This window comes from Corythoichthys intestinalis, chromosome 12 (genome assembly GCF_030265065.1).
Source record: "Corythoichthys intestinalis isolate RoL2023-P3 chromosome 12, ASM3026506v1, whole genome shotgun sequence".
NCBI classification, from domain to species: Eukaryota; Metazoa; Chordata; class Actinopteri; order Syngnathiformes; family Syngnathidae; genus Corythoichthys; species Corythoichthys intestinalis.
The window spans coordinates 660,635-678,695 of NC_080406.1; the positions used below are offsets into that span (position 1 = coordinate 660,635).

An 18,061-nucleotide genomic window follows, 5' to 3' on the forward strand; every position below is an offset into this window, starting at 1 on the left:
TCGGAAGACATTGAGCAACACCCATAGGAAAAAGGTCAGATCAGCCACTCAACAAAATACATAATTTAAGGTTTTAATATGAAACTGAAGAGGTGGCTTAGTTTTGAAGTCATGAGGTCAAAGGTCACAGAGACCAGAAAAGGAACGTTTCAATAATTCGAGAACGTATAATGGGGTTATTATATTTCAGGATATGTTTGCAATATGAAACGGAAGCGGTGTATAAGTTTGGGCTATTGAGGTCATAGGTCACAGGGGTTTGTATGTTTGTATTCAACATAATCCTTTTTCTGTCTAGAGATATTATCAAACTTGGAGGATACATTTGTAATATGAATATGAATAGGTGATTAATTTACGAGTAATCAGGTCTAGGAAAATGAATTTTACAATCTGCTGCTTAAGCAGAGGTTTGCTCTCTGTTAGAGTGCTTCTTTTTTTTTTTGCTTTGACATACTTTGCACATTTGGAAGACTAGCAAGTAGAGTTGTCCGATAACGACTTTTTTAACCAATAACTGATATCCCGATATTGTCCAGCTCCGAAAATCCGATACGAATATAAAACAGATTCCAATATATGCGGTTGTGCACTTAACGTGTGATTGCTAATTGTGATGCCCTACTGGATGCTTTAATAATGATAGATGCAACAATTTCAAGGTTTTGTCTGCTCCCATAACAAATCCAAAATGCCATAGTTTGAAGACATCTAGCATAACTGCTTTGCTAAACTGTGACCAGCCCCTGTACAAAGGCAGACATCTTCTACATTTACTTTGAAGGCAATATGCATATTGGCCCAAACCCGATAAATCGATACCGATATTATCCAATGTATAAATGCTTGTATCGGCCATTATTATCCGCTAACCGGTAATATCGGACAACTCTACTAGCAATGTAAGAATTTCATATCCTAACATTGTTTGCACTCAGCATATGAAAATCATTTTGGATCCTGAATACCATAAAATGTTGTAGCGATACTTGTTATAAGTCAGAAACAGTTGGCACTGATAGAGTTGATGTCTATACTGGTCTTAATATGGCCTCCAACAATTGGCTTTTTTTTTTTTACTTTTGAGTTCAGAACATCAAAAGGTCATGAAGAAAAACTCAAAGTGTTCATTTTAGTAGTTTATTGTATAAACTCAAAGACAAAAGCTATATTTATACAAATCAAAGGTCTCTGTTGCTCTCTCAATACCGCAGAGGTCATATTTACAACAATTTCCTTTCAGAGTCAAACGGTCGTTAAAAAGCAGATGCACTGGAGCCAAAAAACAAAATCATCTACTATAGCTTACATCTACCAGTCAACAAGCACCTGGAAATACTCTTTTAGAACTACAACATACAGTAATAATCAATGCTATATTTAAACATGTAGTATTTGCGTTTCGGTAAGACATTACACTGAATATCCAAGACTGAAGACAAATACGCCACTTCCAGTCCACATGCTGTCCTGTTTTCAATGCAGATTATTCTGGTTTTAGCGCAAACACACAATCAAGTAGCTAAGAGAATGAATGTGACATAGATTAACAACGTAAAGCTCAAGAAATAAAAAGGTTTTTTTTGTGCGACGGGTGCAAGCGAGTGCCAGTCATGCCAAAATCTTGGAAAGAAGGCGCTGGTGGCTGAAGCTGCTAGGCTATGCTTTGATCTTAGCGACTAGTTTGTTTACCTACCACAGCGGCGCCGTGCGTTTTAGTCCCGGTCCGGGTAGGTGGCGGTGGATTGCATCATAAGCGCCATCACAAAATGGTTGGCAATGGCAACTGAAATAATAACTAGATTACAATATTCCTCAACCAAGATTGTTTTGTCAATGTCAAAGCATCGGCTATTTACTCGGTGTCCACCTTTGATGGCGCTAGATGTCCAATCTATTTGAAGCGGGAGGATTAGCGGCGAATCATTCGCGACCTTCAAATGGATTGGATGTATACTAGTGATAAACTCATTTAAGAAGGATGATTTCCGCCAGGCGATTCAACATCTATCATCATCTTAGAAAGGGCTCGTTTTTTTTAACGGTGGGGTGACTAGCTGGTGGCCATCTTGGGTGGGGCAGTCAGCGGTAGGAAACTAGATCTCGAAAAGTAGATATTGCGCAGCAGCGGCACGTTACTTATTAGTTCTCTAATGATGTCATTTTCGTGGCGTATGGGCGCAACGCAACTTGGAATCTCCGCAGACACATTCCTCTAATAGACCTTCAGCTGTGCCGAGGTCTGGATCCATCCAGCCGTGTTCTGGATCAAGCATCGGTACTCGCCGGCGTCGTGGTGGCTGACATTGGTAATTAGAAGGTTAAAGTGTCCGGCAGTTTTCTCTTGAACGATGTATCCGCCATCTGTAACCCGCTCGCCATCTTTGTACCACTCGGCCACCGGCTTTGGCTTCCCGCTAACCAGACACTGCAGGACGACCGGCGTGCCGACGGCAGCGGTCACGTCCGTCAAGGGGATTACCAACCTCGGGGCCATCTCCGTCACCTGGAAGCGGAAGCCGCACAGTTCAGAGGACTTCCCTTTGAACTCCACCCTGTCCTCTTTGGAGGACTCGGCAAAGACGTCTAGGTTGACGCTCATGTAGCGGTCCGGGCCAGAGCCGCCGTCAGTGTTGGCTACCAGCCGGACGGCCCGCTGAGACTCGTCAGCCTCCGGCTGGAACTCAAATTCCAGCTCTATCTCTGACAGCTCTGCGCCATTCGCCGCGGAGTCGCCGACCAGCAGGTCGAACTCCTGCGGCTTGACTTTGGCGCTGCCGAGAGAGACGGCCGTCAGCTCCCTACCTTGGGTCCGGACAGAAAAGTCCTTCGGACCGAGTACTGCCAGCGAGGCTCGACACAGTGTTTCACCGACGACATTGACAGCGCTACAGGCATACACGCCGCCATCCCGCGCCGTGACATTACAGATCTTCAGGAAATGGTTGTCACCATCAGACGACTGCAGGTAGCGCGCGTCGTTGTGAGGAATACTTTTGCCCTCTTTGAACCAGGACACCACAGGAGACGGTATTCCCATGAGCGAGCACTCAAAGGTGACGGCGGAACCCGCAGAGGTTTCCACATCACAAATGGGATTGATAAACCTGGGAGGCATCTCGGTCACCTCGAAAGCTATTTTCAGATTTTCGTGTTCCTGAGTCACAAAGTCCACGGCGCCCTCCTCATAAATACTTGGAATAACATCCAGAGATATGATCATGCTCTTGCTGTCGGCTGTGTATTCGGGAATGGTGATGATCTTCACCTGTTTCTCGAACTCTTTGACCTCATTCTCATCCAGTTCTACTTCCATCAGGATCTCTTGGGGCGAAGGTGAGCGTGAAGAGTCGTCTTTCTCTATGTCAAACTCCATCACGTGCTGATGGGTGACGGCGGGCGGGGCGGGCGTGAACCTGGCCTCCTGTGACACCACCACCACTAAAGCCACGCTTCGGGCCTCGCCCGCGTCATTTGCTGCCTGGCAGATGTACTCTCCCTGGTCGGCTTTACTGACGCAGCGGATCGTGAGGGAGACGCCGTCTCCATCTCGCTCAAAAACGGTTCGCTCATCGGGCACCAGCAGGGTTTTGTTGCGAAACCATTTCACCTCGGGCGAAGGGAGGCCAAAGACCTCGGCCAGAAAGAACAGGGTGTCGTTTTCAAAAATCCTTTTCTTTGTGAGAGGTTTGAGGAAGGCAGGCGGAATTCCCTGCACCTTGTCTTGATGGGAGGGAGGACCGAGCGAGCCTTTGCTTTTCAACAGGAACCGCTGCTCGTCTAAATCTCTTTCTGAGCCCTCGTCGGCAGGAAACGTTAGAAACTGGTCGGGTGAGAAAAACCTTTCGCTAGAGTACGACGAGGATCTCCTTGGTGCGAGGGAGGATGGATACTCTTCAGGGGTCTTAAAACCACCTGTGATATCAGAGGTAGGAGAATGGAAGGAAGTGGGAGAATCTGGGTTGTTGAAGGAACTAAAAGAATCAGGGGTATGGAAAGAATTTGGAGATAATGGAGTATGGAAGGAATTGGGAGACTTGGGTGAGTGGAAGGTTTGCTCTGTAGGTGAAGTCGGGGTGTAGAACCTCTCAGCAACTTCCTCACTAACTGTGCTGCCGATCTCAATCGACATGTCAGACTCAGGGGAAAGCGGCCGACACCAGTCCGTGGGAGGGTTGTAGTATTCGTACACAGCATCAAAAGTCACCTCCTCTTCCTCGGTGAAGCCGACTTTGGCAGATTCTTCTCCAGCTTCGGAAACTCTAGAGTCCGAGCTGTCCGCAGCGACACGTTCATGACTGCTGACATCCACTTGAACAGCGAAAGGTTCCTGATTTTCAGCGTGATCGCACCTCTCGTCCGTTTTCTCCGTCCCGGCAACATCACTGGCAACTAAGTGCTCTGCCGGTATCGTGTTGACCCAGGAAGCAGAGTCACTGAAAAATACGCCACTATCCAATGATGGTTCCGGCAGAGAAACACTCTCCAACTCAATCAACCCGCTGTTACATTCCTGAACTTCTTGTTTCACTTTCCTAACCACATCAACGGACCTTTCCTCAACAGCATGACTCTGCACCTCCACAACACCTTCAAACGTGGCGGGTTCCTTTTGTTTGTCAGACTTTAGCGCTTCAGATAATCTTTGAGGTTTCTCTGCATGGCTGCTTGGAACTGAGGTCTTGACTGAACCTCTTACTGTGGAAACATCAGACTGGAAAGGAATGAAGCTACTGGTTTTGTCAAAAATGCGCACCTTTTTCTCCTCTTCTTGCTCTTGCATTGGTTGTTCCATGTCAGATGGTTTGTTGAGTGTCGGCTCGGTGAATTCTTGAGACTCCTGCACACCCTCTACAACTTGTTGGAAAGCTTCTTCGATGTTTGTGTCCATCTCACTGGTTTCAGGGACTTTTTCAACTGAAGCAGCAGGCTCCGGGCTTTCTGGATGAGCTGTCAGGGTAAGGTGTGGCAGGTTAGTTGCCGTGGAAGCATCGGTATGGGCGGCGCCGTGTTTAGATGTGCCTGTGCGCTCCTGCAACTCATGACAAGGACTAGCTGCTGTCGGTATGAATACTGTATCCTCTTGTTGCTTCTGAGGTGAAGTAGGAGCCGTCGCCGAGTCTGACTCAAAGGCTTGTTTAATCTGCCTCACGTTTATCACAGCAGCTGACTGTTGAAGACCGCATCCAGATATAGGAGGAGGTTCTCTGTGCACGCTCCCGCGCGATCTTGGTGGCACATGAGGTAGAGAGTCCTTCTTGTTTTTCTCCACGAGAACTTTTTCTTCAGTGACATCAACAAGATCTACCTCTCGACAGAACACGTCACAGGTGCTGGAGACCTCCCCAATCTTATTTCTTGCAACACATTTGTAAATGCCGGCGTCAGTCCGACTGAAAGAGCTAATATAAAGCTTGTGGACCTGACCGTCTCCATCTGCCCTGTATTTTGACCCCGTAGTTTCGAGAGGAACATCGTGGCAAAACCACGTGACCACCGGGGAAGGTTCAGCCCTGAGGACACACGCCAAGACGGCGGTCTGACCTTCTGGACAGCTGAGGCTCTCCAACTGTTTGACCACACTAGGTCTTTCGGCAGGTACATCAAAGGCGAAAGTAAATTTGTGCTTGCCAGTCCGACTGACTCTTTCATCTGAGGCCACCGGCTCACTTTCCTGAGGTTGATCTTCAGCGCATTCCTCCGTTGTCGTGAGGTCTGGAGTGGGAGCGTCCACTCGGATTTCCACAGGAGGCAAACGAGACACATTCAAATCAAGGTTTTGCTGGCTGACTGGTTGAGGGCCTTGTAATGTTTCAATAATGGACTTTCCCTGACTCCTTTGACTCTCTTCTTTCCTTTCAAACTCATCAGCAACTTCCACCTTCTGCGGGACCCGCTTATTGTTTGTGAGCTTTAAAGTGGCACTGCAGATGCATTTTCCATGTTTATTGCTTATAATGCAGTCGTATGTCCCTTCGTGTTCCGTGGTCGGATAGAAAAGGGTCAGCGTCGACTTGTTGGACTTGACCGCGATGTCGTAGTCAGGGTTGTTGGCCAGCTGGTGTCCGTCCTTGAGCCACGTGACTTTTGGCTGGGGATCACCTCGGAACTGGCAACTCATCTCTGACATCTCACCATGACCGACTTGAAGGGAGGATATTTCTTTCAGGAATATCGGACAGCTGTCTGCAATAGCTCCCTTAAGCGCCACAGAAGACTGACTTGGGTGAGTACTGACATCAGAAATGATCTGCTCTTGACTTGGCATTTCCATTTTTGCCACAGTTCCATGTTCAGAAGTGTCATGATGTGTTTCATCTTTGATTGACATATCACCGTGTCTGACCTGTGAGGATATTTCTTTCATAAATATAGGGCAAGTGTCACCATTTGGTTCCTTGAGTGGCACGGATGCCTGACTTGGGTAAGTCCCGACTTCAGAAATGATCTGATCTTGGCTTTGCAACTCCGTTTTTGCTATAGTTTTATGTTCAGGCATGTCATGACGGTTTTCATCTTGGACTGGCACTTCACCGTGTCCGACTTCTGGGGATATTTCTTCCATAAGTACCGGGCGAGTGTCCCTATTCGGTTCCTTAAGCGGCACGGATACCTGACTTGGGTAAGTCCCGACTTCAGAAATGATCTGATCTTGGCTTTGCAACTCCGTTTTTGCTATAGTTTTATGTTCAGGCATGTCATGACGGTTTTCATCTTGGACTGACACTTCACCGTGTCCGACTTCTGGGGATATTTCTTCCATAAGTATCGGGCGAGTGTCCCTATTCGGTTCCTTAAGCGGCACGGATACCTGACTTGGGTAAGTACCGACTTCAGAAATGATCTGATCTTGGCTTTGCAATTCCGTTTTTGCTATGGTTCCATGTTCAGATTTGTCATGACGGTTTTCATCTTTGACTGACACCTCACTGTGTCTGACTCGCGAGGAAATTTCTTTCATAAATATTGGGCAAGTGTCACCATTCGGTTCCTTGAGCGGCATGGATGCTTGACTTGAATAAGTCCCGACTTCAGAACTGATCTGTTCTTGACTTGTCATCTCCATCTTTCCTACAGTTTCATGCTCAGATGTGTCATGGCGGTTTTCATCTGTGACTGAAACCTCACCGTGTCTAACTTCTGAGGATAATTCTTTCATAAATATTGGGCAAGCATCACCGATCGGTTCCTGAAGCGGCACTGATGCTTGACTTGGGTAAGCCCCGAGTTCAGAAATGGTCTGATCTTGACTTGGCATCTGCATCTTAGTTTTAAATTCAGACGTGTCATGGCAGTTTTCATCTCTGATCGTCGGCGAGTCCTTGTGAATCTCCTCTAAACCCCCCAGATCTGCCTGCGGTTTACTTTTGCTGCCCTCCACGGCCGTTCCCATTCTCTTCTCCTCTTTCAGTGCTTCTTGGATATGCTGCCTGCTGGGTACAGATGGACCACAGTCCTCCTTACTCAGCGTCTGTTCCAACTCTCTTCTCTGAGTACCATGTAAGGGCGACTGTCTCCTGACTGATGACTCCTGATGAGAACCACCCAATCGGGAGGTAAGTCCGTAACTTCCCGGAGGAATGACGGTAGATTGCGAGGAGGAATACCTCTCAAATGGCAAAACATCAGCAGCTGCATCCTCCGTTGTGGCCATCAGAGGTAAACCAGGATCTAAAGGTGGAGATGGCTTCATGTGTGCTTCGACTCCCTGCACAGTCACGTGCTCTTCCTGAGTACTTTCATCATTAATAGTGGATGGTGTCCTTTCAGCCTTCATAGGTGGGGGAGAGAGGTCAATTGGGAAGGATTCAGTAGATGGACCAAACGCCCATGCGGACTCTAGGACAGCCACTCCTTCTGGTGCAACCACATCAGCTTGATATTTAAAGTGATGCTGCACCGGAGCTTCCTCCCTCTCCCGATGGACTAAGTATTCAGTATCTCTTTGCAGTCCTGATTCAAGATCCTCAGTTGGCAGCTTGGCATCTGGCAACCACTCCAGATGCTCTTCCTCCTGATCAGGACCCGATTTGCTCATGAAGACCTCTTTGGCCATGCTTCCAAATTTCTCCTTGCCACTGTTCACTTCTTGTGGCAAATGAGGTTCTGGGACAGTTGTCCTAGTCTGGCTTCTTTGGAACTCTCTGCTATCTTCTGCCTGTAAATTGGGATAGTCAGATTCTGGCTTATGGGCCTCTTCCTGTTCCATCAGAACATCTCTTTGCCATTTCATGATGCGCTGAGCGAGGGCTTCCTCTTCACTTATGAACTGCTCACACTTCTTAAGCTCGGAGATATTTTCCATTGAGAGCTGAAGTTCTTGCTCCTCACTTGTTTTCTCAAACAAAAATTTTTCATCTCCTGATTTAGTCGTGGATTTCAATTTCTTTCGGGGGGATTTTTGTCCCTGCGGTACAGGAGGAGTTTCCAGTCCCCCCGTCTGCCTTTTCCCTCTAGCTTTTGGCACCGGGGGAAGAGTTCCACCCTTCTCCATCTGGGCTTCTGCTTCGGGGGACATTTGTGTTATCGCCGTCCCAACTTGACTTTGTTTTGCTCTATCAAATTCCCTCTTTATCCCAGGATAAACTGGCCTTTCAGATTCCATGTAGGGTGTTTCTTCTGGGTTTGCCAGGCTAGTTTCATGTTGAAAATCTTCCTCCTGCGTAATATCTTGATGCCATTTCTGGATTTGTGGGGCCAAGAGCATTCTCTGACACTCACTCTGCTCTGCTTGCAGGTTTTTCTCATATTGTTCCCTTAAGAAGTCACCAGACCGATTGTCCTCAACTGGCTCAACCATTTTTGGTGCTTCCACTCTTCCTTTAGCTTTAGGTTGTACCTCAGGTTGTACTTTGAAGTGAGGCTGCGGGAGCAGAGGCTTGCCTTCCATTCCTTCTGCTCCAATTTCAGGTAATTTATTCCTGGCCAGTGTTGCAGTTTCGATATTGGTTTCCTCAGGCTTCATTTTGGGAGATTGGTGGAAACAAGGGGACCTGGCTTTTGGCTTTTCGGAAGGTAGCTCTTTCACATTGTGAATGTGCTCTTCTGGCTCCATGTATGGTGTTTCTTCTGGCATGAATGTTTCAGATTGTGATGTCTCGTCCTGGCTCATCTGTATACCTTGCTGCCACTTCTTGATTCGGAGGGCCAGGAGTTTTTCCTCACATTCAATGCGGTCAGCCTCTAGACTCCTCTCGTACTGGTCGCTCAAGGAATCTCTGGGACATTTTTTGCCAACTGGTTCAACTGTCTGTGGTGCCTCTCCTCTGCTTTTGATTTCTGGACCAGCCTCCATTTGTACGTTGACTCTGGGTGGTAGCGCGAGCTGAGCTTGGTCTTCTAATCCTTCTTTCTTGACTTCAGGAAGTTTATACGTTGAAACTGTTGCAGCTTCAACATGGATTTCCTTCACCTTCACTTTGGGAGATTGGTGGAAACATGGGGATCTGGCTTTTGGCTCTTCCGGAGTTAGTCGTCTCGCATTTTGCTGGTCGTCAATGTGCTCTTGCGGCTCCATGCATGGCGTTTCTTTTGGAACGAGCGAGCCAGATACGAGTTGGAATGTCTGCGTACCTTGCTGCCACTTTCTGATTCGTAAGGCCAGGAGTTTTTCCTCACACTCAACACGTTCAGCTTCCAAGCTTTTCTCATAGTGCTCCCTCAGAGACTCTCCGGACACTTTGTTCTCACCCGGCTCGAGTCTTGTTACCGCCTCTTCATTACCTTTTGTTTTAGGACATATCTCAGTTTGTACTTTGATTTGGGGTCGCGCCAGAAAGACCTTCTCTTCCATTTCCTCTACTTTGACTTCTGGGAATTTATTTGTTGAAACTGTCGTAGCTTCAATGGCAGTTTCTTCGACAGTCATTCTAGATTTGAGGAAACGTGCGGACATCACTTCTCTCCCTTCTTGCCGATTGGAAATGTACTCTTCTGGCTCCATGTACGGTGTTTCATCTGGCATGAGTGTGCCAGTTTCTGGTGGAAATATTTCCTCTTGTGTCATCTGCTGCCACGTACTGATTTGTTGGGACTGGGAGTTTTCCTCACTCTCAACACGCTCAGTCTCCGGGATTTGCTCATCCCGTTCCCTCAAGTACTCTCTTGAGAATTTGTTCTCAGCAGACTCAACCGTCTTTGGTTCTGTTTTCGCTATGACTCGGGCTGAGGTCTGTGGCCGAATGAACAGTCCGTCATTTTTCATTCTTTCTTCAACATCGGGCCATTTATGTGTCGGAACTGTACCTGCGTCGGTCTTGGTCGCCTTATCCTCTCTTATCCCAGAATATTTGTAGAAATAGGACTTGGTCTCTTGAGGAATTACTTGGCTTACTTTATGCTGGTCTCGGGCCTCTGTGTATGGTGTCACTCTGGGTTTAGGCGGGAAAGTTTCAGATTCAAATATGTTATCCTCTGGCATCAAATATGGTGCTGCTCCTGGCATCGGCAGGCCAGCTTCCTGATAAGATCTTTCTTCCCTTGTATTAACTTGCTGCCGCGTCCTGATTTGTAAGGCCGGTTGTTTTTCTGGGGAGTCGATGTGCTCAGCCTCTTGGCTCCTGTCATTCTCCTCCCTCAAGGACACACTACGCCATTTGTATGTAGCCGGCTCAACTCTTTTTGGTGCCTCTGTTCTGTATTTCATTTGCAGGGCTTCCTCCGTTTGCGCTTTACTTTGGGCCGACACCCGTGTCTTCACCATCAGTTCGTCGTCTTCCATTTCCTCCGTTCCAACATCTATTTCCAATACTTCAGGTGTCAAAACGGTTGTAACATTACTGTCCGTTTCCTTGAACTTCCTTCCTTTCGATTTTTGAAAGTGGGAAACTTCTTCGGTTTCACCAGGAGAGACCACTGTCACTTGGTCAACTGTTTCCGAGTATAGTGGGTACTCTGGCTTCGAGGGGCCACTTTCAGGTGGAGAACTTTCCTCCTGTGTCATTTGCATACTCTGTTGCAAATTGCAAACCGGGAGTTTGCGCTCAGTTTCCATCTCAATTTTGCATTGTGAGTCTGCAGCATAATGGGCAGGCTCTCTTTTCCCTTTAAGCTGTAGAACAGTTCTTACTTCTCCAGGAAAAGTCTGTGGCTGTGTGAACGATTCCTGGTTTTCAATTTCCTCTGCTCTCACTTTGTATTCATATGTTGCAACTTCACCATCAGTTGCCCCGACCTTTGTCGTGACAATTTTGTCAAAATGGAGCATGCCTGTGTGCTCATCGGGAGTCATTTCTCTTTGAATGTGCTCTTTGGCCTCCGCGTATGGAGTCTCTCTGGGCTTTGGCATGCTAATTTCAGATTCAAAAAACCTACCCTCTGTTGGCAATTTCCTAATCTGGTCAGCTAGAGAGTTTTCCTCATATTCCAGATGTTTACTATCCAGACTTGGATATGGACTTCTAAAGGACGCCTCATTACGTATTGTTTTCGCGGAGCGTTCCCATGCTTCGGGTGGGAGGCGGTACCCAAAAGACCCGACCGACAGGCTTTTGGATTCCGGCAACGGAAAATCATCATTAAAGTGTTCAGTTACCGCAGCTTCCTGGTACTCTGTTTCCTCATATGATAACGGTTTAGAGTATTGGGGTTCTGGGATGTCTGCGGGTTCACTGAGATACGGGGTTTCACAAAGATATGTGGATTCAGGGTGGCGATGGGGCTCGTCGTGGAATGTGGCTTCAGGGAGGTAAGGGTCGACCTCCGACGTCAGACATTCCACACTGTAGGCGTGAAGCTCACGCTCTTCCTTAACTTGGCCATCTCCTGATGTTTTACATTCAAGTTTATCGGCATATTCTGTCCAAATCTGACTTTGTGGCATGTCTACATCAACAATCTCACCTCTCATTAGCTGAATGGCCCTGCTTCTGGACTGAGGCTCAAACGAGTGTCTCGCTTGAGGCCGAGAGATGTCCTCGTTGACCGTCGGAACCTCGCCGGAGTCAAAGGCTCTCTTAAAATGCTGAACATCCGGCAGAAAAGCGGACCTGACCCAGAGTCTCTCCACGTAATCCGCATAGCTGGACTCGCTGGCTACCGACTCGGATTCAAATTCTGAGGAAGACACAGTGGAGACCGAGAGCCTCTTCCTTTGCCGGACGGCTTTTTGCAAGGTGCCGAGTTTTGTTCGAACCTCGCTGTGTAGACTCTCCGTGTCGCTCAACATTTCGCCAAAGCGAGCGCCGGTGCGCCGGTCGCAGTAAATGTCGCTCATCCTATCGTCAAAGCGAGAGGACCGCGTAAACATAGGCGGGGGGGACGGGGCGCGCTCGGAGGCCGTCTCAAGACGCTTTGACTCTGTACCCGACGCGTTCTTGCGCGAGTACGAACTCGAACGAAAAACCACGGTACGCATGAGAGCGGTCTCGGAGCGAGACCGGCGCAGGCGAACCTTGGACTTTTTATCAAACGGAGAACCTACAAACCTCAGGGCCACCCTAACGGTTCTCCGCTCGCCAACACTCTTGCCTAGGTCGTCGCCCGACGGCTCTACCCCCGGCGAGACCAAAAGCGACGCTGCGGACTCGGCGGAACCTTCCGAATTGATGGCCATGACCTTGTAGCTGCCCGAATCCTTTTCCTTGACGTTGCGGATGAGTAAGCTGCTTATGTGTATGTGCGCGTTGCTCTCTGTGCAGATCCTACGCCTGCGCGCTTTGGCTATCGACCTATCGTTATGAAACCAGAGAATAGCCGGCGGAGGGAAAGCCAGAAGTCGACACTCGAATGTGACCGGCTCGCCCTCCAAGACGGAGCGGAACTTGATTTTCTGGATGAAGGATGGTTTGGCGTTCTGGCGGTCGTGGAGAAAGGCCCCTGCGGAGAGAATGCAAAGACTCAGCCGGCAGAACCCGCAAATATCCAACTTGAATGAATGAATTATTGATGGAAAATATGAAAAGCATGCCATCACAATGCCAGAAGAAGTGAATGCACTCACCATATTTGTTCGAATAAACGCAAGACTTGATTCTTTTTTATTAGCGACCTGCAGGAAGTCTTCGGTGGAAATTTCTTGAAAAGGAATGATTCCAGAATTCCGAGCGGGGCGGCTTTTGGTCGAGGTCTTCTTACCTGACTTGCAGATACGGGAATAAACGCCCTTTTCTAGTCGAGGGGAACCAATCGCTCGCCAAATTTGGTGAGGAGGCGTTTATTCGAACTAATATAGTTGACTGGGGTTATTAGGACTGCAAACCATCCTCGCTAGCTATCTGCAAGCCAGGGTAAGAAATATCCATTTCCATCAAGTCAACACCAGATGGGACACTTTTCTTCATGCCAAAAAGGAAAGGATGGCCCGGATGCAAAACGCTTATCTGGAAGGAAGTTATCTCACGGTGATGACATGCAAAACTCTTCAAGCAGGGGTGTCAAAGGCATTTTTGTCCAGGGCCACATTCAACTCATTTGGTGGCCGTTGACATCCGATCCATTCGCCCCTCCCAGTCCAAATGGATTGGCCGCCATGACTAAATACAAGTGTCCCCCGAGCTACGACGTGCCCAACTGACGCAATTTCGACTTTAAAATACCGGAGTCTCGGCCGCCGCTTTGTCTCCAGTCGTTTTATTAAGTTGCGTAACCGTATCTTTTCCGCCATCTATCAGCATTAATGGTAAGTAGAGTATATTATTTGTCATTTAATTTTGTCATTTATTAAATCTAAATGGTTGATCACTATATTGCTATGCATATCTGGTATTTCATCATACTGTATGTGCGGTCCGCTTTCCTTTGTTGCACTCGGTCTGTTTGACGTCACACCACCGCTACTTTCTGTTAGTTTCGAGTATTACCGCAACGATTAATCGATTAACTCGAGTAATCCGATTAGAAAAAAACCTCGAATCAAATGTTGCTGCTTCGAGTATTCGTTTCATTAGTGTGGCGTTGTAATGGTTGTTTTTTTAAGTCTTTGCATGTAGTTTTATTAATTTGGGTGGATACACTGCCCTCTAATGGCAACAGTAAATATGACATAACTCATTTTACATGGCTGAATCCAGCTGCTCCTGAGAGACAGTGAGGACCAAAAGTGGTATTTTGGTATGTGGCAAAATTAATTTTGCCATGTGGCTTTTTTTTTTTTTTTTTTTTTTTTTTTTGCCACGTGGCATTTTTTTGCCATGTAGCAAAATGGATTTTGCCATGCGGCATTCCATGTTACAAATCCAAATGTGGAAATTTTTTTAGCCATGTGGTAAAATGGATTTTGCCACGTGGCATTTTTTTTCTGCTATGTGGCAAAAAAGATTTTGTCATGTGGCATTATTTTTGCCATATGGCAAAACAGATTTTTTGCCATGTGGCATTATTTTTGCCATATGGCAAAACCGATTTTGCCATGTGGCATTATTTTTGCCATATGGCAAAACCGATTTTGCCATGTGGCATTTTTTTGCCATGTGGCCACATGGCAAAATCCATGTTCCAAATCCAAATGTGGAATATTTTTTTGCCATGTGGCAAAATGGATTTTGCAGTGTTGCAAAAAAAATGCCACAATGCCGGTTAAAAAGTCATTATCGGACAACTCTGTTTTTTTCTTTTTTACCTTTGATTGGTTGACGAGTTTTATATCGAAAAGAAGTGGGGAATCGGCAAACAAATATTACAAAAATTGTTCAACAACAATAGTAAATAGTACATTTGTTGTAATTTCATTAATGTGATTTCTAAATGACGGATTTAAAAAAAATGTTTTTTTTTCATTTTTGACATCTATTTTCTTTGAACGAAAAAGAAAGACAGACCCACGTGATATACTTTGGCGGGTCACGCAAAATTGTGCGGATCTGGCTCCAGGGCGGCCAGTTTGACACCCCTGAGGACCCGCGGATGCGGCCGGCCTCAAAATCCGGCCGCCCGCAGAGTGCCGAGGAGAAACGGATCACGTGACTGGGAAGAAGAGCGCCTTACCTTTCACCTCCCGAACCTCCTCCTCAAAGGTGGTCTCGATCTCCTCTCGCTCTTCCATTACTGCGGACAAAAGAAAATCAGGTTCAGTTGGCTCCTAGGTGACGAGTGGCACTGAAGTTTCATGCGTGAGTGAAGAGGTGAGTTTTTCGAAAAGCAGGAATTGGATCGCGAATGATTAGTGGGTGACTCGGAGCACTCGCTCATAAAGGGAATGAAGATGAATTCGAGTGACTTCCACGGTTTCTCTTTCAGGTGGAGTTAGCGAGCAATTGGGAGAAGATTGATTCGGAGACAGGTGATGAAGTTTTCCCGAGAAGGAGGGGAATCTGTGAGATGGGGAACTCGGGGAAAGATGGAAAGGGACCTTCCTGGGGGTTACCTTCTTCCTCAACTTCCGGGGCGACGACCAGCGTGGCCGAACAGACGGCTTCTCCCGCGCTGTTGCTGGCCCTGCAGGTGTACAGCCCGGCGTGTTCCGGGAAGGCGTCCACCACGATGAGAGTGGCCACGCCGCTGGTCCGGTCGTAATGGAAGACCACATTCTTGGTGGCTCGCACCGGCCGCCGGTTGTGGAACCACCTTATCTCCGGCTCGGGGGTGCCGGACACGCACGCGTAAAAGCGCGCCACTTCCCCGTGCGCCACCGAGCAGTTGCCGATAGGCTGCGAGAAAAGCGGTTTTTGGCCGGGGGTGGCCGTCTTCGGCGGAGTGGTGGCGCGGCGCTCGGACGGGCTCTCTGCCGCCGTTTCTTTTTGTCCTGAAAGGAAGCACGCCGGGACGACTTCAGTCGGTTTTGTGCCGCCTGACCTCGTCCCGGCCGAACGGTCGCTCGTCCCGTCGTCTTCTTTGGATTTGAAAAAAATATTCTTACCGCCGGGTAAAAAAAACATGCAATCAAACACGTCATGCTTCTCTGCACCTGGTTTCACTATAGGCAGGGCCGGCCCAGCCTATACGCAGACTATGCAGCTGCTTAGGGCCCCTGACCACTAGGGGACCCCCCAATCTGGCAATTGTTTAATTTATATTCTATTTTGTTTACTACAGTTTGCTTTATTTGACTTTTGTGAGTTTTGATGCTTGATTGCAAGCTTAAAAATATAAAAGTTCATCCTTAACTTCTTTCTTTCCTCTTTTAGAAAAAGGTTTGGCGCTATCTACTCTAAGTAATAACAATCATTTGGGGTGAGAAGTTTGAAGTATGCAGTGCAACAAAATCTGATTAATATACAAAATATGGACGTATGGGTTGGATTGCATGTATGAGTTTTGCAGTACACTGTGAAGAAATGGTGGGCCAAAAATATGGGCCCCTTTGCATTATTTTGCTTAGGGCCCCCAAATGGCCTGGGCCGGCCCTGACTATAGGTGTGAAATCAGAGGCCCACGGGCCAGATCTGGATAGCCGACTCATTTGCATCATATCACGACGTGCACTGACTTTTTTTTTGTGTGGCTAAAATAAAATTTCCCTCGTCCAGAAATCAGAGAATATTTTTGTATTTTTTTGACAAAATTTCAAAAGTAGAACAAATAAAGAGAATATTTACTGTTTATTCCTTTGGTTTATTTAATGCAAACATGAAAAAAAAGAATGCTTCCTGTTTTCTTATTAATGGCAATAAAAATAAAAAAATATGAATAATTAAAGAGCAGAATGACTTTTCCTTTTTTAATTAAAAAGTAAATATTATATTTAAAAATATTATATGTAGTTTTTCCCACATTTTTTTTTTCAAAAGGGGAACAAAAATGAAAACAAAAAAATTTGTCAGAGGCACTAATTGGATTTTGACCGTTTTAAGTATGGAGTGCCAAAATGCACAATTAAATCATGTTTGTTAATATATCTATATATTCTTATCATTTATTGTTTTTGCTTTATTTCACCATTTATTGACTTTAGTATTTACTTCAATTTTTAGATAATGATTCATTTGCTGATCTATTAATGGCGGTAGCTCTTGTTCAGCTGCCATTGACGACACCAGACGTCCAATCCATGGGGCCAATGAGTGGCCCCTCCCAGTCAATGGCAGCCAAACCAGTTGAATATTTCCACGGTTTTGCCCTCTGTCTAGGCAATCTTGCGTTTTATCTATGCTCTAGATGCCATAAAAGTCAAGTTTTACCGTCCAGCATGAGGGTGGCGGAGCAGGATGCGCTTCCGCCGGCGTTGGTGGCCACGCAGGTGTACTGCCCCTCGTCCTCTGGGTACACTTTGGCGATCTCCAGCTGACAGCTGTCGTCAAACTGAGACATCCGGAAGAATTCCGAGCGCTTGATCTCCCTGTCTTTGTGGAACCAGCTGATCTTCACATCTGGATGCGGAAGGACACCGATAACACCGCGGTGAGACTCGTCCTTTACGACGGGCCGTAACGGGCGACGTACCGTCTCCGCCGATTCTGCAGCGGAAGCGAGCCGGTTCTCCCTCTAGGGTGGAGGTGCTGGCCATGGGCGAGAGCACGACAGGCGGGGCGACGATAGCGGGCAATTCCGGAGAAGCTGCTTCTGAAACTGAGACACCGGCTGAAACGGGTCGTTCTGTCGGGGCGAATGTTTGAACATCCAACGTACGTGAGCGCCACAGGTGGATGGGTGGGTTGTAATGCCTTATATTTACTCGGCTACCTTTACATGAGTAACTTTTTCAGAAAAATGTACTTCTGGGAGTAGTTTTACAACACCGTACTTTATGGTTTGAGTAGTCTGAAGAGAGGAGTGACGAAGAATCGCTACTCTACTACTTTAGAGTCCTTACTTTTTTCCTCTTGACGACTATCAGTTTCACCAATGACATCACCATAGACTTCACTATCAGTTGACGAGACAGCTCCTACTGACATTGCGCCAAGGCTTCCCGTAGGAGGGCTACTGACATTGCGCCAAGGCTTCCCGCAGGGGGCCGGGCCAGGCAGAGCGTCGTGGAGCTTTCACTACGACAAACTCACACACAGGCTGCGTTATAACGCCGGATTTAGGTGGAAGCAGGACAAAAGTTTTACTGCAAACAAGCAGGCAGGAGTGTCTCAAGAGTGATTTGGTCAAGGATTCAAGGTAATTATTATATAAAATGCGTGCACTTTGAAACATTTTGAAAAAGATGAAATGAATGGAAAAAAAATAGCGTAACTTT

The 18,061-nt window shown here is 47.0% G+C and overlaps 2 protein-coding genes across 19 annotated transcripts in view; both read right to left on the minus strand.

Annotated features, from left to right (window-relative positions):
• ttn.2 (titin, tandem duplicate 2) overlaps positions 1-18,061 on the minus strand; it is a 205,810-nt gene that overhangs the window by 152,108 nt on the left and 35,641 nt on the right. For 17 of the 18 annotated variants that reach the window (XM_057851521.1, XM_057851526.1, XM_057851522.1 and 14 more), the window contains 4 exons: positions 17,317-17,442; positions 17,055-17,243; positions 15,302-15,679; positions 14,923-14,982 (listed from right to left, as the gene is read on the minus strand). In XM_057851521.1, coding sequence (XP_057707504.1) covers positions 14,923-14,982; positions 15,302-15,679; positions 17,055-17,243; positions 17,317-17,442 — 753 coding nt within the window. The remainder of the gene's footprint in view (positions 1-14,922; positions 14,983-15,301; positions 15,680-17,054; positions 17,244-17,316; positions 17,443-18,061) is intronic. The other variant, XM_057851523.1, reaches the window with a different exon arrangement.
• LOC130926575 (titin-like) lies at positions 44-14,079 on the minus strand. The gene has a single exon (XM_057851538.1). It carries the CDS (start codon positions 12,941-12,943, stop codon positions 2,216-2,218), a length of 10,728 nt encoding a protein of 3,575 aa, XP_057707521.1. The 5' UTR covers positions 12,944-14,079; the 3' UTR covers positions 44-2,215.